The 19,371-nt window shown below is 45.8% G+C and overlaps 2 protein-coding genes across 2 annotated transcripts in view; both read left to right on the forward strand.

Moving 5' to 3' along the window:
• The window catches only part of TACC2 (transforming, acidic coiled-coil containing protein 2), a gene marked incomplete at its 5' end in the record, with an annotated part of 45,001 nt that extends 35,115 nt beyond the window's left edge, over window positions 1-9,886 (forward strand). Inside the window, 5 exons of the mRNA XM_008946485.1 lie at window positions 2,670-2,678; window positions 5,685-5,845; window positions 6,393-6,499; window positions 7,742-7,862; window positions 9,330-9,886. Coding sequence (XP_008944733.1) covers window positions 2,670-2,678; window positions 5,685-5,845; window positions 6,393-6,499; window positions 7,742-7,862; window positions 9,330-9,395 — 464 coding nt within the window. The remainder of the gene's footprint in view (window positions 1-2,669; window positions 2,679-5,684; window positions 5,846-6,392; window positions 6,500-7,741; window positions 7,863-9,329) is intronic.
• Window positions 9,887-11,200: 1,314 nt separating this feature from the next.
• Window positions 11,201-12,870, forward strand: LOC103778868 (ly-6/neurotoxin-like protein 1). Its single transcript, XM_008946484.1, has 3 exons — window positions 11,201-11,255; window positions 12,033-12,149; window positions 12,665-12,870. The coding sequence occupies exons 1-3, from the start codon at window positions 11,201-11,203 to the stop codon at window positions 12,868-12,870; spliced, it is 378 nt and encodes a 125-aa protein (XP_008944732.1).
• The last annotated feature ends 6,501 nt before the right edge of the window (window positions 12,871-19,371 follow it).

Consider the following 19,371-nt stretch of genomic DNA (forward strand, 5'->3'; position numbering starts at 1 on the left):
CAGTTCAAAAGCTGCAGGACTCACGTGGTTCCTTGGCATGGGAGATCTGGCCCTAAGGTGTGATTTTAAAGCCCCTTCATAAGATTTCCAAAGCTTGCTCTCTTAGGCTGGCTGTAGAAACCACCAGTGGCTTGTGCTGCTTCAGCTTGAGCTCTTTCCCAGAAGGGCAAATGGCTGAGCAGGGTCTTGGGTTCTCCATGGCTAAAATTGCTGGGGAGAGGAGGAGAAGCAGCAGTGCCTGATGAGAAAGCAGGACTGAGCTCACCTGGACAAGCTCAAGTGAAGCAGCAGAGAACTGTGGAATACTGTTAAAAGCCATTAGGAGCAGCCTCAGAGTTCAGTCTGGGCTGTGAGATGCTTGTGAGAGGCTAGCCTAGGTAAGGACACCTGCACTGCTGGGAATCCAGCCTGTTTGCATGGTGTTCAGGCAGCAAACAAGAGAAATTCTTCTTACTCCCCTGGAGAGAAATGTCAGAGAGCACAGCAGGCATACCTCCACCTTTCCAGCAGGTTTTAACAGGGAAGGATCTTTATTACAGCTATCCACATATAGTGTTTTACCCCTTTTAAAACTGACAGTCCCCTCATACACACTTTGTGTTCTGTGAGCCCCATATTTTGGTAATTAATGCTTAAGTTGTGTTTACATAGATTTGTAGTGAATTTGCTTATTTTTACCCAAAGAGAGTGGAGGAAAGCAGTTCAATGGCTGGTTCTCCTACATTTCTCAGCTGTTGGGAGACACCCCAGCCCCCTTTCAAGTGAAAGGGAAAATGGACTGGTTTATTATATAACATAACATAATATCTAAAGTCTACAATAACAGAGAATATGAAATAATAGTATGCCTGGCTTCATTCTGTCTGGTGTTATGCCTCTGTTGCCTTCTGTATGTCCAGCTGAGCAAATCTGCCTGCCCTCTGACATTACATCTGTCATTCTCATCATGCAAGTGTTAAAACAGGAGTGGTGAGAGTGTGAGAAGAACTGAGAGCATGCAAAGAACAGAATTCATTGTGGTTTACACTAAACCTACTCTGGTGATGCTTCATCCATGAGCCTGGCCATGGATGAACACAAGACCTGTCCTTTTTTTTCCTTAAGCATGTGCATATAGTGAGCAACAGGAGGTTCCTTTTCATAACAAATTAAATTTTATTTTTGAGAAACAGATGTAAAAAATCATTCCAGTTGTGAGACCTGAGTGCAACAAGAAGGTATTGGGTAGGGGTCCTAAGGCCAAGGCACAGCCATGGCACACACAGTAACCTCTACAATTGCCATTTCCTCTTGCTGCAAAGAAATCAAGGGTAATTAAAGCATCGGGCCATTGACCACTGAGGAAACAGATCCTTAAACTTCAGGTTCAGAGTATCAGAGTCTTTCAAATGATGTATGGCAAGTTTCTGAGAGCTGTGGCTATAAATAATGTAATTTGCTGCCCATTTGCAAAGGAGCTGAAGCAACAGCAGTGACAGAAAGCACGTGTTCATTAGGGCACAGTGTGCAGCGTGGTGATACGTTAAACGCAAGGCTTCCTCCCCCAGCCTTTGATGGGAATTTGAGATCTAATTGTCCCACTTTCTCTTGTCGTTGGTCGTAAATTAATGTCCCTTTTGATAAAGGAGTTCACTCATCCAAATGCCACGCCGTGGAGGAAAATGATTGTCTGTGTGCTGTTTGCCTAGACTTCCCTGACCTGTTATCACAGCACTGCTGAGGCAGAGTCCCCATTCCCCCCGAAGACATGCCTGTGCTCTCTGCTCCTCACTTAACCCTTCAGAGCTGTTCACACAGCCCTGGCAGGAGGGCACTGCACTCAATAGCCAGTGTGGTTGTTAGGTCCTGCTCAGCTTCTCAGGGGTTGTCGTGTCTATGTGTAATGAATATTGCAAGTGTTCCACACTGACAGTGTGTCATTGTGTGCGTTTGCTTACAGAGGCACTGAAAACATGCATCACAAACAGCAACTGCCTTTGATTTCAGGGGCTGTGGCAGCTCTAGTATTTGCTGCCCTATACATACAGAACCCAGCATTACCCAATTTACCTTATGCAATTAGTTTCATGCCACACTCTGTACAGCCAGAGCTTCCAAGCTGGCAGTGTATAGATCCCTGCTAGTGTCTCTTTGTGTATTTTTTTACTGATGCTTTACCTTTTTTCCCTATTTTCTTACACTTCCTTCAGCCCCTAACACATTCTTGTTTATACTGAGGAGGGGGCAGAAAGAAAGAACAGGCTTTCCAGGGCAGCCTGCTGCTTGTGCTGCTGCTCTGCTGACTGCTGCCCAGGCTCTGCAGCTCACGGCTGTGTGGCACTGAGAGCTGTATGGAAAGCAGCCTGGGGAACCCCAACATGTGCTGCACCCCACCTTGACACCCCTTGATCACAGCCACCCACAGCTCCCTTCTGAAATCCCTCTCCTGAATTCCTTTTTCTTGTCGGATTTGTCATGTTGGGTTGGATTTTCTTTTTCTGTTCCAAATGTATCCTGCTAGTTGTATGTTTAAACTCACAATTAAATTTGCATTAGGAAAACCAGATGTTATGCTTTGTGCCTTACAGGTTGTTGCATTACTTATTTTCTGCTTTCCTAACAATTCCTGATTTTTTCTATTTTGCTTCCGTTTTTGTTGCTTCTTGCTATTTGCTTGCAAAAACAAACAGGCAAGCCTGGTAAGTAAAGCTTTTCACCAACTTTCACACCAGCATTTTGCATTTTGAGTTTCTTTTGCTTTTGTTCTCTGTTTGCTGCATTCCCATTAAGTAATGTGAGTAATACTGAGCTGAGCCCGAAAGCGGATCTGCCGTGGTGCTGCTCTGATTCTGTCAGTTTGGATGGTGTTAGTCCTGAGCATACTGTTGGTGGTGGTGAGCTGTGGACAGTGTGTGTTGCAGACGTGGAAGCCAATTAATTAAAATATTTGAATTGCATAACCTGAAAAATACCTTTAGAAATAAGTATCTGTAACTGTTTAACCAAGATAGGACTGGCAGGCTGGTATCAGCACAGTTCTGCTAAGCATCTGTTTCATTAAAGCTCAGTCATAACTGTAGAAAATATCACATAAGTCTTCCAGTCCCCCTCCAGCCAGATGCCAGTTGCTGTTTTCTGTGGTGTTTCACCATTTTGTGATTAGAGGTATCTTAACTGTTACCTGGTATTATCAGTTGCCCCTGTCCTAAAGCTGAGTGGAGACTTTCCCTCTTTTCAGTTTGTGTCACTCCCTTCCCCAGTATGAAGTCTTGGTTTCCCCTTGGAGTTTAGTGAGGCTTCAGCTCACTGCCTGGTCTGTGGACACCTCTAGCATGAAGTGGAAGGGACAGGACAGAGGGGACATCAGCCTTCCAGTCTTTAAAGGGAGCCTACAAGAAAGATGGGGACAATGTTTTTAGCAGGGCCTGTTGTGACAGGACAAGGGGTGATGGTTTAAAGCTAAAAAGGGGAGATTTAGACTAAATACAAGGAAGAAATTGTTCACAGTGAGAGAGGTGAGATCCTGGCTCAGGTTGCCCAGAGAGGTGGTTGATGCTTCATCCCTGGAACCATCCCAGGTGAGGTTGGCTGGGGCTCTGAGCAACCTGCTCTAGCTGCAGATGTCCCTGCTCAGTGCAGGGGGGTTGGACTAGATGGCCTTTAAAGGTCCCTTTCCACCCAAACCAGTCTGTGATTCTGCATCACTTGCCCCTAATTCCCATGTGCCAGCTGAAGTCAGGCTGGGGGTGAGTGAGGAGCTGGTCCAGCTGAGGAGACAGGAGGGCACCATGGTGCTCAGGGAGGAACACGAAGAGCTCACTGGCTGTGAGGGAACAAGTCCTGAATTACTAACTTTATAGACTGCCCTAGAAACAAATGAGAAGGGAGCTGCTAAAATACCACAGGCAGCAGTCTCAGAAGAAGTAAAGTTGTGATATTAAGTACATGCTGATACATTATATGATCATGCAGATGGATCCCTTCCCCTGGCTGCAGCTGAGACCACAGAGGTATTGCCAAAGGACAGGATCCTGCCACTAAGTGTTTGGGAATTAAGCTGCACAGTGTGTAATCTCCAACGTGATTAAACAAAGCTTGTGCTGGAACACCAGGTGACAGCTTCTCAGATTTAGACAAATAAATGAAGGATCACAAACAGCTTTCTCATTTTACCTGAGAATACATTCATTTGGACTTTGCAGATGGTCAGAGTGTCTCTAAGATGGCAAAATAGACAAGAGTGTTTCATTTTTATGAAACATGAAGTGCCAAATTGATGTGGCATCACAGGGCTCTGGGTTTCTCAGTTCTGCCATACAAAAAGGTGTTCATTCACCAGTGAAATAAAGGTGTTAAAACTTCCAGTGCTGCAAACCCAGTGTGGTTCCTGAGAGCTGCTCTGGTTCATCTGACCTTCTGCATCAGAGAGAGCAAAATAACTGTAGGTCAGGCTCTGTCCCAGCAAGATGCTGTCGGGGGCAGACAGAGCAGCATGGAACACAGCCAACGTGAGCTGACGTGTGGCGTGGCATCACTGCTGCTCTGGGCTTAGGCTGGCAAAAAAGTCTATAAAAGGACTATATAAATATGCAAAAGGAGGAGATTAATGCTAGTTTGGGAACTGACAGTATCAACTTTGACATTTCAGAGCTGCCCAGCACTATGAAATTCTTCATTCAGATGAAAACTTCTATTCAAATAAAAAAATAAACTCTTAGTTCTCCATATTTCAAAATATAAAGGCTTGAATTGAGAGTTGTAGATTCTGAAATGCCCCTTGCTTTTACTTGTGAAAACTTCTTACCTTATTTTAGTTTCCATCATAGACAAAGGAAAACTCTAATATAAAACTGCTATGTCTTGGGTGCTGGCTTTCAGTATCTTTTTAAGGAGCCATTAAAACACAGACACCAGAATGATGTTTTTAGGATATGAAGCAAACAATGAAGCTTTTTGGAAGACAGTGACCTTTTCTTCCCGTGTTACATGGGTGTTCCAATTCATTGCTAGGTCAACTCCTTTGGAAAGTTCTCTTCCATATGCTTTTGGATTCCTGTTGTTCTTCCCACCATCCCTGTCTCTAATTTAACTATACACAGGAGAAGCTTGGAAGATGTTTTCTGCAGACCAGAATTTAGAAAGCCTTTCTAGTGTTAGATTTCCTTTCTGGCACTTCCCACAGTAATCCTGAGAATGAGGGTTTGCAAAACACTGGTTTTCCAAGGGAAGAATTGGAGTTGAGTTCCATTAAACAAAGTGCCTCGTTTGTACAGCATTAGAGGAGATGCCAGGAGATGACAAGCATATATCAGCAGTGCCAAAGAATTTATTGCCAGTCTAGTAATGTGCATAAATGTCCTTTCCTTCAGCTAGTGCATCTTCAGGCAAACAGGGGAAATCCAGCAGCTGCCTTTTGCAGGGAACAGCTGAGTTCATAGTGAAACAAATCATCATTACAGAGATATAGTCACATTTTTCCCCCACACATCAAAATATTTAAATACCACTGTATTTAGTGACCTTTTTCCAAAACAGGATTGTGTCTTTATATGAAAATGTTTTTTCTGGGTCTCTTAAACTTACTGATACACAATATTAGAGCACAGTGTAGTAGAAACTGTAGATGCTAGTGCAATCAGTGTTCTGAACACTGCTGCCTTTCTGAAAATAATTTCTTTTCCCTCCTCCTCTCTTTTTTCTAACAGAGGATGAGCAGAGAGAGAAATCTGTCTCCCATCACACCGTTCAGCAGCTCATCGTGGAGAAGGAACAAGCTTTGGCAGATCTGAACTCAGTGGAGAAGTCACTGGCAGATCTTTTCAGGAGATATGAAAAAATGAAAGAGGTGTTGGAGGGGTTTCGGAAGGTGAGTGCAGAGCTCCTTCTCCTGTCCACCAGTGCCACCCAGCAGAAGGCACAGCTTTGGTCCCTGCCAGATCTGATGTGCTCCATCCGACTGCAGAGTGCTGGGGGAGGGAGAACACGAACGGTCAGTTGTGCTTTTGTTTGGGAATAGCCTTAAAAAGGTGAAGATGTTGCACAAGAGTAACTTGCTGCTGTCTGTGACATTGCAGTTTCAACAGATGTCACATACCTGCAGGACTTGGGTGCATGTCAGGGCTGGCTTCTGGACTGCGCGTCCTGTTAAGACCTAGGACACGAGTCCCAGTCAGAGGTGGTGTCTAAAGCACCTGACGTAACTTAATCCTCAGATGAAGGGCTGCAGCCACCCACCAGATGCAAACAGAAGAATTGTAAAGCTTTTTGCAGTGTGTAATTGCTTCAGACAGCCTTGGAGGGGGGGTGTGAGTGTTACAATGCCCTTAAAACACCTGAATGTGACTCCTGGAAATAAATGCTTGTCCTGCACTTCAACCTCTTGGATTAAATTTTATGTAATCTTCTCATTTCAGAATGAAGAAGTGCTAAAGAAATGTGCACAGGAATATTTATCACGAGTAAAGAAGGAAGAGCAGAGGTATCAAGCACTCAAAATTCATGCTGAGGAAAAACTGGACAGGTAATTGAATGTGCACGTCTCTCTTCAGGAGCTGGTGCTGCAGGAGGATTCCTGTGGCTGGACCTTGCATCCCAAACCTGCTCCTTCAATATGCCAAGGGCAGGCTGCTCTGTCATCCTGGAGGGTGGAATGAAATGCCATGATTGTAGAGTCACAGAATGAATTTGGTTGGAAGGGACCTGAAAGATTATGTAGTTTCAACACCTCTGCCATGGGCAGGGACACCTCCCACTAGAGCAGGTTGCTCAGAGCACCATACAGCCTGGCCTAGAACACTTAGGGGGAGGGGGCATCCACAACTTCCCTGGGCAACCTGTGCCAGTGTCTCACCAGCCTCACAGGGAAGAATTTCTTACTAATATCTAATCTAAATCCCCACTTTTCCAGTTTGAAACTGTTACCTCTCATCCTGTCACTACACTCCCTGCTAAAGAGCCCCTCCCCATCTCTTACAGGCCCCATTTTAAGTACTGGAAGGCTGCTATAAGGTCTCCTTGGAGCCTGCTCCAAGCTGAACAACCTCAACTCTCTCAGCTTGTCCTAAGGGGAGGTTCTCCAGTCCCTATCATGGCCTTAATGAGAATTTCTGTGATGTGCTGGTGTTTCTTCCAGCTCCTGACCATATAGAGCACCTTAAATTTCTGTCTTTATCAAACACCTTCATGCTTCTTTATCATATTTTCCAGGGCAAATAAGAAAGCAGCCCTTAGCTAGGTCTGTGCAGCCATGGAGGGCTCTGCTCAGCTATTTGCATATGCAGCCAGTAATTATTTTTAATTATGCTTCCATGTAATGACCAGTTAAGCATTTCTAGGCAGTATATTCAAGATTCATATTATAATCCCCTAGACCCAGGAGGTGTTTCCAAATTGTCATTAAGATTGATCAGTGCCTAAACAAAGTAAGACTTGGATTTGCTTTCCAGCTGTTGTCCCAGCTGTGAGTCTAGTCATTAAGAACTGGAAATGAGGTTTAGAAGCTGCCATGAAACACTTCTAAGTGCTACACCTGAGAGAAGCAGGAAAGGAATGACACAGACTTTAAGGGAATACTTTGCAGGCTCTGCTGAACAAGAGAGGGAGTCATGAGAAGTCTCTAGGGACAAGTCTCAGAATACTTACAAAGACATGCAGAAAGTAGCCCTGCCCTCACCACCCACCTGTTCAGATGCAGGCCATCCTTTGGTACCCACTGTCCTTTGCTCTAGAGAACCTGACAGGACCAAAATCTGTGTTTTCCTAGAGCCAATGCTGAAATTGCACAAGTGAGAGGCAAGGCCCAGCAGGAGCAAGCAGCCTATCAGGCCAGCCTTCGGAAGGAGCAGCTCAAAGTGGACGCGTTGGAACGAACACTGGAACAGAAGGTGAGTGGCAATTCAGCTCTTAAATGCAGAAATCAACAGGGTGACCCAAGCAAAGTGGAATTTTCCCCAGGGTGGAGCTCAGGGTCTGCCCAAGGACCTGTTTGGGGAGGTGGACCCATGTGCCAGGCTTTGACCTCAGCCACAGGCCAGCGCTCGGGGCTGGTCCAGGCTCTGTCAAAGCTCCGTGGGCACCTCTGTAGCAGGCAGAGCCCTGGGTTTGCTTTGCTTCTTGGGTTTGAGGTCTTCTTGTTTCATGCTTTGATTTTTTGTTTCCATGTTTAGTTCTAGCTGTAATTCCAGTGGTAGCTCACATCCCTCCCATGTTAGCAGGGACAGTGCTGAGGAGCAGATCTGTGTGGCTTAGGGCAAGAGGGACTGGAGGAAACCCCAAAGGATATCTCATGTTCTTTACCTGGGCTTGTCCTCATTCAGAGCCCAGGGTGAAAATAATGCTGTAGGAGTGCAGCCCAGAAACAGCCCTACACTATGTATTGTAGTGAGTGCTAGGAATGGCTGCTCTGAAGCTGTCTGCTTTGGGGCTAAATTGTACTGATTGAAGTTGGAGGAGCTGTATGTGGAAAGAATCCTGGGATGGTTTGGGTTGGAAAGGACCTTAAAGATTATTGAGTTCCAACCCCCCTGCCATGGGCAGGGACACCTCCCACTAGAGCAGGTTGCTCAAAGCCCCATCCAGCCTGGCCTTGAACATCTCCAGGGATGGAGCATCCAAAACATCCCTGGGCAAACTGTGCCAGTGTCTCACCACCCTCAGAGTGAAGAACTTCTTCCTCCCATCTGATTCACATCTCCCCTCTTCCAGTTTGAACCCATTAGGAAAGGAGTGAGTGTGTTGTTGCATGCACTGCAGGTAGCTGTGCTGTTTGTAGGTGCTCTGTTCTCAGTCTTGGAGGAAACTTAATTGTCCCACACGTCTCCCAAAGGTTGAATAATTTAAAAACAAACAAACAACATAAAACAAGCCTTAATGCTACAATATTTTTCAGAATACTTTATCATAGAATCATTTAGGTTGGAAAAGACCTTTAAGATCATCAAGCCAAATTGTTAGCCCGGCACTGCCAGGTCCCCACTGCCCCATGTCCCTCAACACCACATCTACATGGGCTGGAAACCCCTCCAGGGATGGGGACTCCACCACTGCCCTGGGCAGCCTGGCACAGCCCTGGGCAACCCTTTTCAGGAAGTTTTTCCTAATATCCAACCTAAACCTCCTCTGGTGCAACTTGAGGCCATTTCCTCCTGTCCTATCACTTGTTCCTTAGATGAGCCTGACCCCCACCTGGCTCCAGGCTCCTGTCAGGAGCTGTGCAGAGCCAGAAGGTCTCCCCTGAGCCTCCTTTGCTCCAGGCTCAACAATCTCAATTCCCTCAGCTGCCCTTCTATTTATTTATGATACAGTGTGATATGATTACCATATGACATGATCGATTGCCTTTTATTTTCCAGAATAAAGAGATAGAAGAATTAACAAAGATTTGTGACGAACTGATTGCCAAAATGGGGAAAAGCTAACTTTGAACCAAATTTCTGGACTTCGATCCCGAGTGCAATATGACCATTGGCACACTGATGTCCATACATTTATGTGGACAGGTTATATTTTCACTTTTTCGTATGCACTACTGTATTTTCTTTCTAAATAAAGTTGATTTAATTGTATGCAGTACTAAGACGACTATCAGAATTTCTTGCTATTGTTTGCATTTTCATAGTATAATTCATAGCAAGTTGATCTCAAAGTTCCTGTATCAGGGAGATTGTCAAGTTCTCTAAGAAATTACAAATTGCTGATCCTAGCCTTCCCTTTGTACATGAGTTCCCATGTTGGATGTCTTTTGGATTTAATATAAACATGTATTACTTGCATGGGGACTCTTGCCTTAAGGAGTGTAAACTTTATCTGCATTTGCTGATTTGTAAAATAAAATTTAAAATGAAAAAAAAAAAATGCATGTCACAAATGAAATTCTCTATTGTAAATAAATTTTTTCGTTGGAAGTTGAAGATAAGTATGACTCCATTTTATGTACTTCACTTGCTTACCTCATGTGCAGCACTAGATAGAGTAGCTCTTACTAATTAATCCCTTCACAGAAAGCACTTCAGGGGTTGTTGCTTGGAGCACTCTGGGTCACAAGAGTATGCTACTTATGCACATATATCTCTGTCTCTTTCTCTCTATAATTCTGTGACCAGGGTAAATTTGGAACACTCAAGTCTCAGACATAGGCTTAATCCTCTGAAATGTTTAATACTCTGGCCCTGATCCAGCAAATCATAGAATGGGTTGGATTGGAAGGGACCTTAAAGATCATCTAGTTCCAACCCCCCCTGCCTTGGGCAGGGACACCTCCCCCTAGAGCAGGTTGCTCAAAGCCCCATCCAGCCTGGCCTTGAACACCTCCAGGGATGGAGCATCCACAGCTTCCCTGGGCAACCTGTGCCAGTGTCCCACCACCCTCACAGTGAAGAACTTCTTCCTTACATCTAGATCTCCCCTCATTCAGCATGGAGCCATTGCCCCTTGTCCTGTCCCACAGTCAGATGTAATGAGACTTTGCAGGAGCTGGAGGCTGTGGCATGCCACGGTGGGATGGTGCCTTTTAAGCAGATCTGTCACTGACTGGTGAATACATTCTCATCTCTTGGGAGGACTTGCCTGCAGGGTTTGTGAAGGTGAGGTTCTGGGGGTTAGAAGCAGGACCAGAACAAGCGAGATAAGCAGCGTTGTGGGTGGGGACCAGCTGGAAGCTGAACAAACAGTTCCTGTGTAAGCCCTGGAAGAAAAGGGCTGTTTGCTCAGGAGGGGGCAGAGCAGGGCGGGGTGGGCAGGGCAGTGCCGCAGCCTTTCCAGGGAAGGGTGGGAAAGCCCCTTGAACCGAAACCGGCAGCTCTGCCTGGCACCGGAGCGCAGAGGGGCGGGCACCGAGGAGAAGGCAGGAGCCACGGGGTGGGACTTCCCGGGGTGGGACTGCCCCACCAGCGCTCCTGCAGACCCGAGACCCGCTGGCTGGAGCAGCACTAGAGCCCCGTGCTCCCCTTTTTCTCTCTCCTTGTTCCCTGTCTCCTCGTGGTGCCGGGCAGCCCAAGCCCCACACCCGTGGGGAGCGCTGGGCAGGCCCGTGTCCTCCTCGGGGCCCAGCTCTGGAGCGGGGCTGTGCCCCCAGCCGCCTGCCCCTCCCTGGGCGGGCCCTGGCCCCCACCCCCTGAGCCCATAAACCATCCCCTGCGGAGGATTAGCTATGTAAGAGAAGCATTAAGGCTTTAATAGCAAACAAACTGCTTTCTTTGTCTAATGGTGCATCTCTTGTATCTCCATGATGTGGACAGTCTGCGGCCTGGTGCTTGTCAGCTCCCTTTTTGTACTCCAAAGTAAGTCACCTCCCTTTTCTTTCCTTTTTTCTCTCTTTTTTGTTCCCTCCTTCAGGCGTTGCTGGGCCTCTCTGCTGGCCTGGGCTTCTGGCTTGGTTTGCTCTCACATTATTTTGGGTGTGTGGCTAGCAGCACAGAATTGCACCTCTGCTGTGCAAGAGGAATATCAGTCTGCTAACAAATCCCACTGCACGGTGCCCCATGGACAGCAAGCGTGCCTTCTGCTCAGCGAGTCTCCACTGCAGCATTTGAAATATACTTTAAATTCACCCTTGCCTTTGAAAATACCCCCTCTGAAGGTACTCTGCTGTGCCTTCCAGCTGAATTGGTACTTGAGAAGAAAATAAAATAGGGATCATAGTAAGATTTTGTGTCTTTATAATGGACTTTTTCATGGTACTGTGGACCAAAGATCATGATGGAGGGGGGGGAAGCAAAATACTCCAACTTCTTCCAGTGGATTCTGCTCTGAAAATCTTATGGGAAGGTGTGGCTGCAAATCCAGAATATCAGATGTTTTCTGGTTATTTCAACTGCAAGTTGTAACTACTAAATACTAGATGGCTGATTTGTTTTTATGTCTAAAATCAGCATCTGGACCACTTTTAAAAAATTGATAGGACTTGCAGAACCTTCAGTTTGTTTCTTTCAAAACCTTTTTGCAATGTTTGGAATGCACTTCAAACCAAATGAGGAGGACGGTGTGGGTGATATTTTAAAATATCTGGTGTAAACTCTGACCACTGCTGTTGTAAGTGGCTTTTCTCCCCGTGCCAGGCGAAGCCCTGCAGTGTTACACCTGTGTAGGGTCCAACGACGAGGAGTGTAACAGAGAAGGGACTCAGCAGTGCCCGGGGCGCACAGACGAGTGTGCCATCATCAGAGGACAAGCAAGTGAGTACTCACAAACGGGCCAGGCTCACTGAATTCTTAATAATAGAAATAAATAATCAGTGTTGGAAAGAGAAGAGAATAGAGGAAGCTAAGGAGAAAAACAAAGGTGAATGTTTCCTCTCAAAATAAACCCTATGAATAAACCTCAGTCCCTGTTTTTATTGGTTTAGCAGCAATCTGATACAAAAGCCCACTAAGGTTTGTCAGTATGCTGTGATCAGCTGTATCCACACTATCTGCAAACCATAAAAAAGCATTTAAATATTGCTCACTTCTTCCTCACATCTGTCCTTTTGAAGTTAAATGACTTACCTGGGAACTGGGAAGGAGAAGAAGCTGATGAGGCGCTGCACTTGAGCAGCTTCAGCAGAAGCTTGGTAGTGTTCTGTGCTCTGATGCAGTGCTGTGAAGGAATGGCCCAGCCTGACGTTGGTGTTCACCATGAGATGGTCGGGTTCATGCTGAGGGGGTGTCCATGTCCATGTCCCTCAGGGTTCACTGTGGCTCTGTTCCAGGTGGTGTCACAAAGTCCTGCGTGTCCCGATCCTTCTGCGACCGGGCGAGGAGGGATGGGTCCAGGGCACGTGGGCTCAGCGTCTCCTGCTGCTCCTCAAACAACTGCAATGAAAGAGGCCTGGCCTCCAGGCTCACCACCTCCACGGGCTACATTGCTCTCCTCACCTTCACCTTGCTGTGTCACCCGCTGCTGAAGCTGACATGAAGGGGGAAACGAGTACCCTAGAGCAACAAGTCTGCCTTCCTAGAAAGAGATGATTGTATTTCCTCACCACACCACTCCATGTACCCTGTTTCTTGGTAGGTAAGAAAGCTGCAGGCAGACTTGAGAGATGTTCAGATCAAAATTGTTCCATCTGCTAAATATGTCTTCACCTCTATGTATAAAGAAACTGCCCTCTTCTTCTTTATCACAAAGGGTTGATTGTGCAAATATCTAACAATTTCCTACAATGAATATGCAACATTTTCCTGCAATTTAGGTAATAAATGTAAAAAGAAAGAGAAATCTTAGCTGCACGTAGCCTTACAGTAGGGTAAAGGACCAGTATCTTCCAAATGCTGTTTACTGTTGGCAGACATTCAAAAGCAAGCTAAAATTTTCAAGCACAAAGTGACTGAATATTCTAGCAAGCAAATTAGTCTTTCAGAGAACATTTGTGAAGTGGACAAAGCCAGAACACTTGCAATAAAGATTTAGTATTAATAGAACCTGGTAAAAGGAGGTCATTAAGAGGACAATGCATGGAGGTTATGTTGTGTTATATATATTTCCTGGGGAAAAAAACCCTTCCAGTCTTCTCTTTTCTGATCCTTTGAGAATCTTACCACAACATTGGAATAAAAAAGGGGGAAAAAGATAATTTGGAAGTTGTTTTGAACTTGTAAGGTCCCTCCAAAAGACCAGCTTGTTTTACCTTTAACTGCTTGTTTTGAGAGCAAGTGGGTAATCCCTGTCTTGGAGGCAAATTGTAACATTTTCCTTTATCCAAATTCTTCTTGTGGTTTCAACTATGTAGTTAATTCTTTGCTGTCCTAAACTTCATTCTCTGAGAGTAAAAGCACATGTCTCCCCCTCCAGTGATGTGTCTGAGTTGATCTGGTGTGGTTTACATATTCTATAAAAGTCAATTAAATGGCTTGGAAATCTTTAGAGATGTAAGGAACTAAATCAACATGGTCAATAATCTCCATTGCAGTGTCACCAGGGAAATGATCCAGGATGGGCCACATTGTAGAAGGCACCATGTGGTTTATATATTCTTTTAATTTTGAAAAGTCAATTAAATGGCTTGGAAATCTTTAGAGATGTAAGGAACTAAATCAACATGGTCAATAATCTCCATTGCAGTGTCACCAGGGAAATGATCCAGGATGGGCCACATTGTAGAAGGCACCATGTATCACTAACTAGTAGGCAGATGGTCTTTTGAAGTGGTTGTGTTGAAACTAGGCAAGACAAGAAGTGATGTAACACATGATGTGGTAGCACTAAGCAAGGTCTTGGGTCTGTGATAGAGGGTGGCACCTCCTCTGAGTCAAAACTCAGAGGTGCAGCCAAGCAGATGGGTGATATTTGTAGATTTTCATGTCCAGCTGTAATGATCTGGTCTAACCTCTGGCACACAGAACTGGCTTAAAGTCCAACTGAACCGAGGTTGAGGTGGTCTTTCAAGTTCTAGTTTTGTTTGCCAGTTTGGAAGAAGATTTAGTCATCAAGTTTATGGAACTCACAAAATACGTGGCAAAGTAGTTGTTCCACTGGCTTTATGTTGTGACATTTTTTTTTTCAGTATAATTCTTTGAAAAAAATCAACTCCAGGCACTGTGTCATAGAACTCTGCAAACCTGCAAAAGGATTGTTAAGGTTGCAAATTCTAGAGGGCTTCTTCAAGTGAAATCAGTGGGGCCTCCATGTAGAGTGTGACTGTAGCCTGCCTTGTAGCTGTTGCCTGTCACCCAGACCAAACTGTCCCTTGTTTTATTGTTCTCTTTGCATGGATCAGTTCATCATCTCAGGTAGATTGTGGCTTCAGACTGGGACTGTTCTTCTGGGGCTTTGTTAAGTGGTGGTTCTGGTCTGTGCTTAGCTGCTAGGCACGAGCCTGCTAAAGCTGTTGGATATAAAGATTGCAACAATGCAGCAGATCTTGGCTGAGAATGTTGATTTAGACTTAAACATCTCATCTGTGTAAAAATCCCTTCAGTGGAGGTATTTTTCATTTCATTCTCAGCTCGAATTGGTTCCTTCAGTCCCTTCTGCTGCAGGGAGTGAGTATGGAGAGTATCTTTATTTTGTGATTGTTCTGTAATGATAAATCTGTCTTGAATGTAATCTCTGTATCTGCTCAGTGCATTTCCTTAATGAGATAATAAAACACATGCAACGCCTGACAGTGTCTCCTGGTAAAGCTGCATCTTCCCACTGGGATTATCCGAGTGCATCCCACGCTCTGTTTTCCAGCAGGGATTCTTGTTTTCTGGGGGATGTATTAAATCTGTTAGATAGAATAGGGAATGTTGGTAGTTTTCTTACCGTGGTATTTCCATGATAAAATAAGAAGGTAAGGCTCTATGCTCTTGACAAACACCATCTGTCACTCCTGACGACAGCCAGGACTCAGAGCCTCAGGCAGCTCAGAGCTCAGTTTGATTCTGCCACCCAGCACGTGGCAGGCTGGGGTTTGGGGCTTATGGGTCTGATGTTTTTGTTGCCTCACTGTGAGCCTGAAGCATGTGTGCATGTGTTTGTCTGGGACTGACAACCCACACTGATGGGTCCATGGCACCGCTGGCACTTCACTGTTCTTGGTGTGAACACGAACAGGAAGGCAAGCACAGAAAAAAAATGGAACAAAATAGAAGGGATAGTTTTTATACCCTACTAAAAATACAGAAAATATTTTAAAGTTTCCGTTGCCATGACTGTGCCAGAGCTGTTCCCAGCCAGATGTAAACCAGAAAGTGACTCTGTAGTTTGGTGGCTCTGCAGACTGGTCACTCCTGGCAGGGTGGGTACTCTTGCTTAGCTGACAGACAGTTGGGACAAAAGAAGCAGAAAGTGATAATGAAATGCCTTCTGCTGCAACTAAAAATGATGGGACTTCATCTTGTGTATTAGTTGGATCTGTGTAGTGCATCAGCTGGGGAAGTGCTGGGTTGGAGTTTAATGCTAGCCTCTCACCTTCAGGAAAGGATCTCCAAAGCAAGAGGTTTGTGATTTCTGAGCAAGAGAAACTCTCAGTTACAATTGCAGCTTGTAGGACTTACAGCCCCAAGTCACAATTTCCCAGCCAGCAAGAGCCTCTGGAACCTACCAGGAGGGCACATCTGGTCTGAGCTGCCCTGCACCTCCTCAAAGTGCAAATGTACAACTTCCTTTGTGTCTACTCATCCACACCTGAGTTCTCCCACAGTGAGAGCGAGGTTCCAAGTTGTCTTTTGTTCTTGGTAAGGAATAAGCAATTCTGGAAGCTTGTGAGCTTCAAACTCTAGATGGGAGAAGACTACATCTGCTATCTGATGAGAGGAGTTTTAAGTACATCTCGGTGTCACAGAACACAGATTCTTTTTTAACTTCTTTTTCACATGAAAGGTCAGACATGGGGCTCTGTTCAGTAGGGATTAAAACAAAAAAAAAAGCCCTTGTACCTTCTGTTATCATGTTTTGGTGTGCAACAACAGCCCAGCTGTGACCAGTCTCATTGGGAGCATCACTCCAGAGGGTCTCAACCTTTCTGGACCCTATAGATGTTTAGGACATAGCCCAGAGCTGTGGCTGTGGCTGGTGACTGCACTTGAGGGAGGACTTTGAGGCTTTTGAGATCAGAATTCCTGACTGCAGTTCCTGGAGCTCCAGGTTATCACCCTGTACACACACACTGCCTCTTATCATCCAAAGCCTGCAATGCACTGAGTACTTTTAATTGGTAACTTCATGACGTGCTTAAATGTAGCACATTCACTCCCAGCTTTCACTCCCAACATTTACCAAGTGGGAAAGACTGATAACAGCATTAACACAAGGAACAGGGTGCACGAAGAGTGTAGGCAGAAATTCATCGTGCTAAGTGGTGTAGATACAAGTAAATTTTGTCTGAACAAAACAAGGGAAGATCCAATGCGGGATTCGGGTCAGAAAGCGCCACAACAGCACCGATGGTCCTTGGCAGTGAGGCTGTATGGAAAGTAGGTCTTGTCAGAAACATCCCATCTGAGGTTGAGGATTTTTGCTGATAAAGGCAAAGACGTGGATTTGGCAACACGCTTCAGATGAAACTGCAGCCGTGATATGCAGGCTGAGAGTCCAAGAGCTGGAAGAGTGAAAGACTGCAAAAACTAGTTCTCAGTGGGAAATGATCCAAACGGTATCTTGGACACAGGAGATGTCATCTCCCTGACAATCTCAGGATGTTACACAAGTGTCACAAAGAGAAGGAGCTGTCTAAGTGCTACCATGTCTGCATCAAGGCAGTGCTTTATGTCACCCTGCATGTTGCCACAGGGACAGGATTCCAAGGGAGAGGAGTAATGCCCTTTCCTGGAGCAGAACTGGAGAGTGGGAGGATGGGGATGAGCATTTTGTAGCCACCCAACTCTCCCCTGCTTCACACTGAGCACCCCTGATCTGTGAAGGAGAACACTGTTACCAAGATTGCCTACACCTTTCCTAGCAACCTGATTTGGCTCAGCAGGCAATATTTATCTCAAAAACTACCCTTTTAGCTGCAAGACCTGTACGAGATAATGTCTGAAAGCTGAAGGGGAATTCCTCATTCAAAGTCATCTCCCTGTTCTGAAGGCTCCTGCCTTCCATCCTCACCAAAACATTTTCCATCTTTTGCTTTAAACACTCAAGGGAGGAGGTGTTTGAGCACCAGCAGAGACTTGGCCAAAAACTTGAAGGCTGGTGTTCAAATGCAGTCACTGATTCCCACCACCCTCACTTGGGACATCTGTCATTTATTTTAAGCAATGCTGGTCACCCTCAGTTTCTGATTTTCAGTGCAGAAAGGTCAGTGCAGACCTGCCCTGGAGCTCGGCGTGGCTGGCATCTCTTCAGCCAGGGCAGAGCCTGGTCGTGCTCAAAGGCAAATGTCTGGTGCATGGTTTTGCTCACGGGCTCTCCCAGCCTTCCCAGAGCTTTTGCAGCCTCAAGGGTCTTCTTTGACAGCTTGTTCTCAGGCCCCTCTGCAGCTGTCCTGGGTTTGGCCAGGGTGGGGTTGATGTTCACAAGTGGCTGCAGCTGGGGGAGGCTGCAGTGGGGTAAACAACCAAAGCAGCCCATGGGGTGTTGAGTACCACACCCACGGCATGCCCTCTGCATAAGGGGAGGGGCTGGCCCACCGAGTGAGTGTTTGCTTTCTAGGGGTGGTTTTAGCTCCTGGCTGGAGCAGGGAGAGCTGAGTCTCAGGTAGGGTTTTTTTTATGGCTTGCTTTTATATTATTTCACTGATATTATTGTTGTCTCTCCCCTCTTTGTGGTGCTCTGTTAAACTGTTCTTATCTCAACCCATGGGGTTTTTGTTTTCTCTTCCCCTTGATTCTTCTCCTCTAGCCCATGGCTAACAGCAGGCAGTGGTTGCAGGGGTTTAGCTCCCAGCTGGGGCTAAACTACCACAGCAGCTCTTTGGGGAACTTTCATCAAATGAAAAGAAAGTATCTGAAAGTGTGTATTTATTAATTGCAAGTTCTCATACGTATGTGTCAATGGAATTCAATTTCTAAGAGCATAATCATTCTGAAATTGCATCTCCCAGCTCTGTGATGGTTCCTAATTTCAGTCTTTATCAGCACGATAGGTTTTGCTCTATTTTATTTTGAGTGCATGGAGAATTAATGGCTCAGGTCTGTACATTCCTAATTTCAGTCTTTATGAGCATGATAGGTTTTGCTCTATTTTATTTATGTTGAGTGTATGGAGAATTAATGGCTCAGGTCTGTACGAACCAGCTCTGGAGGAAAGCTCCTGCCCCACTGCCAGGAACCCAGAAGGTGCATTTAAAAGCAGGATCCATTTAAATCACAGTGGTGAGCACTGAGCCTTGCTGGGGCTGCAGAACAGGGGTGAGGACATGTTTCTAAAGCAATCCTCTGTCCCAGGACAATAGCAAGCTCCTTTGCATATCAGATGGGGTTGGTGTTTTCCCTTCTCAGCCCTGTTTCAGTCCCCCTGTGGAAGCTGCCCTCCCAGCTGTATGTCAGTGGGCAGGAGAGGCTGGCACCACAGAACACTAGTGGGAGGTGACACCAGTGATATCTGGTCCAACCTTTCTCAGCAGATGCCCAGTCTAGACAAGATGGCTCAGCATCCTCTCCAGCTGACAGCCCCTCTCTTCATCTCTCCCTTTGTTCAGTCCTCCCAAGGGTTAAGCTCTACTTTTGGGAGCTGTCTTTTGGGACGTGCCTTTTGCACTGTTCTGCCATCAGTGCTTATGGGCGTTTGGCAGTCTCTGCTGCTGAAGTTCCCACATTGTCCCAGCCTAATGTCCTCGTGTTGGATAAACGTGTCTGGCTGTGTTAAGCCTTCAGTTTTGATGCATTTGGCTCTGGAAAGAGCAAAGCAGTTACCAGAATGGAGTGAATCCATGAGTGGGGCAGTTAACATCTATGGCTCTATGAACCTGGGCCAGGAAAATGTCCCTGGGGAAGCCACCCGAGCAGGGCTGTGCCCAGGGGCATTGGCAGTGGGTTTATTGGCATTCCT

The sequence above is a fragment of the Merops nubicus genome, unplaced genomic scaffold (genome assembly GCF_000691845.1).
Source record: "Merops nubicus isolate BGI_N331 unplaced genomic scaffold, ASM69184v1 scaffold14758, whole genome shotgun sequence".
In the NCBI taxonomy this organism is placed as follows: Eukaryota; Metazoa; Chordata; class Aves; order Coraciiformes; family Meropidae; genus Merops; species Merops nubicus.

Coding starts and splice junctions, on each gene's coding strand:
- LOC103778868 (XM_008946484.1), top strand. CDS start 11,201: ATGATGTGGACAGTCTGCGGCCTGGTGCTTGTCAGCTCCCTTTTTGTA. Junction 11,256..12,032: donor CTCCCTTTTTGTACTCCAAA/GTAAGTCACCTC, acceptor TCCCCGTGCCAG/GCGAAGCCCTGCAGTGTTAC. Junction 12,150..12,664: donor CATCATCAGAGGACAAGCAA/GTGAGTACTCAC, acceptor GCTCTGTTCCAG/GTGGTGTCACAAAGTCCTGC.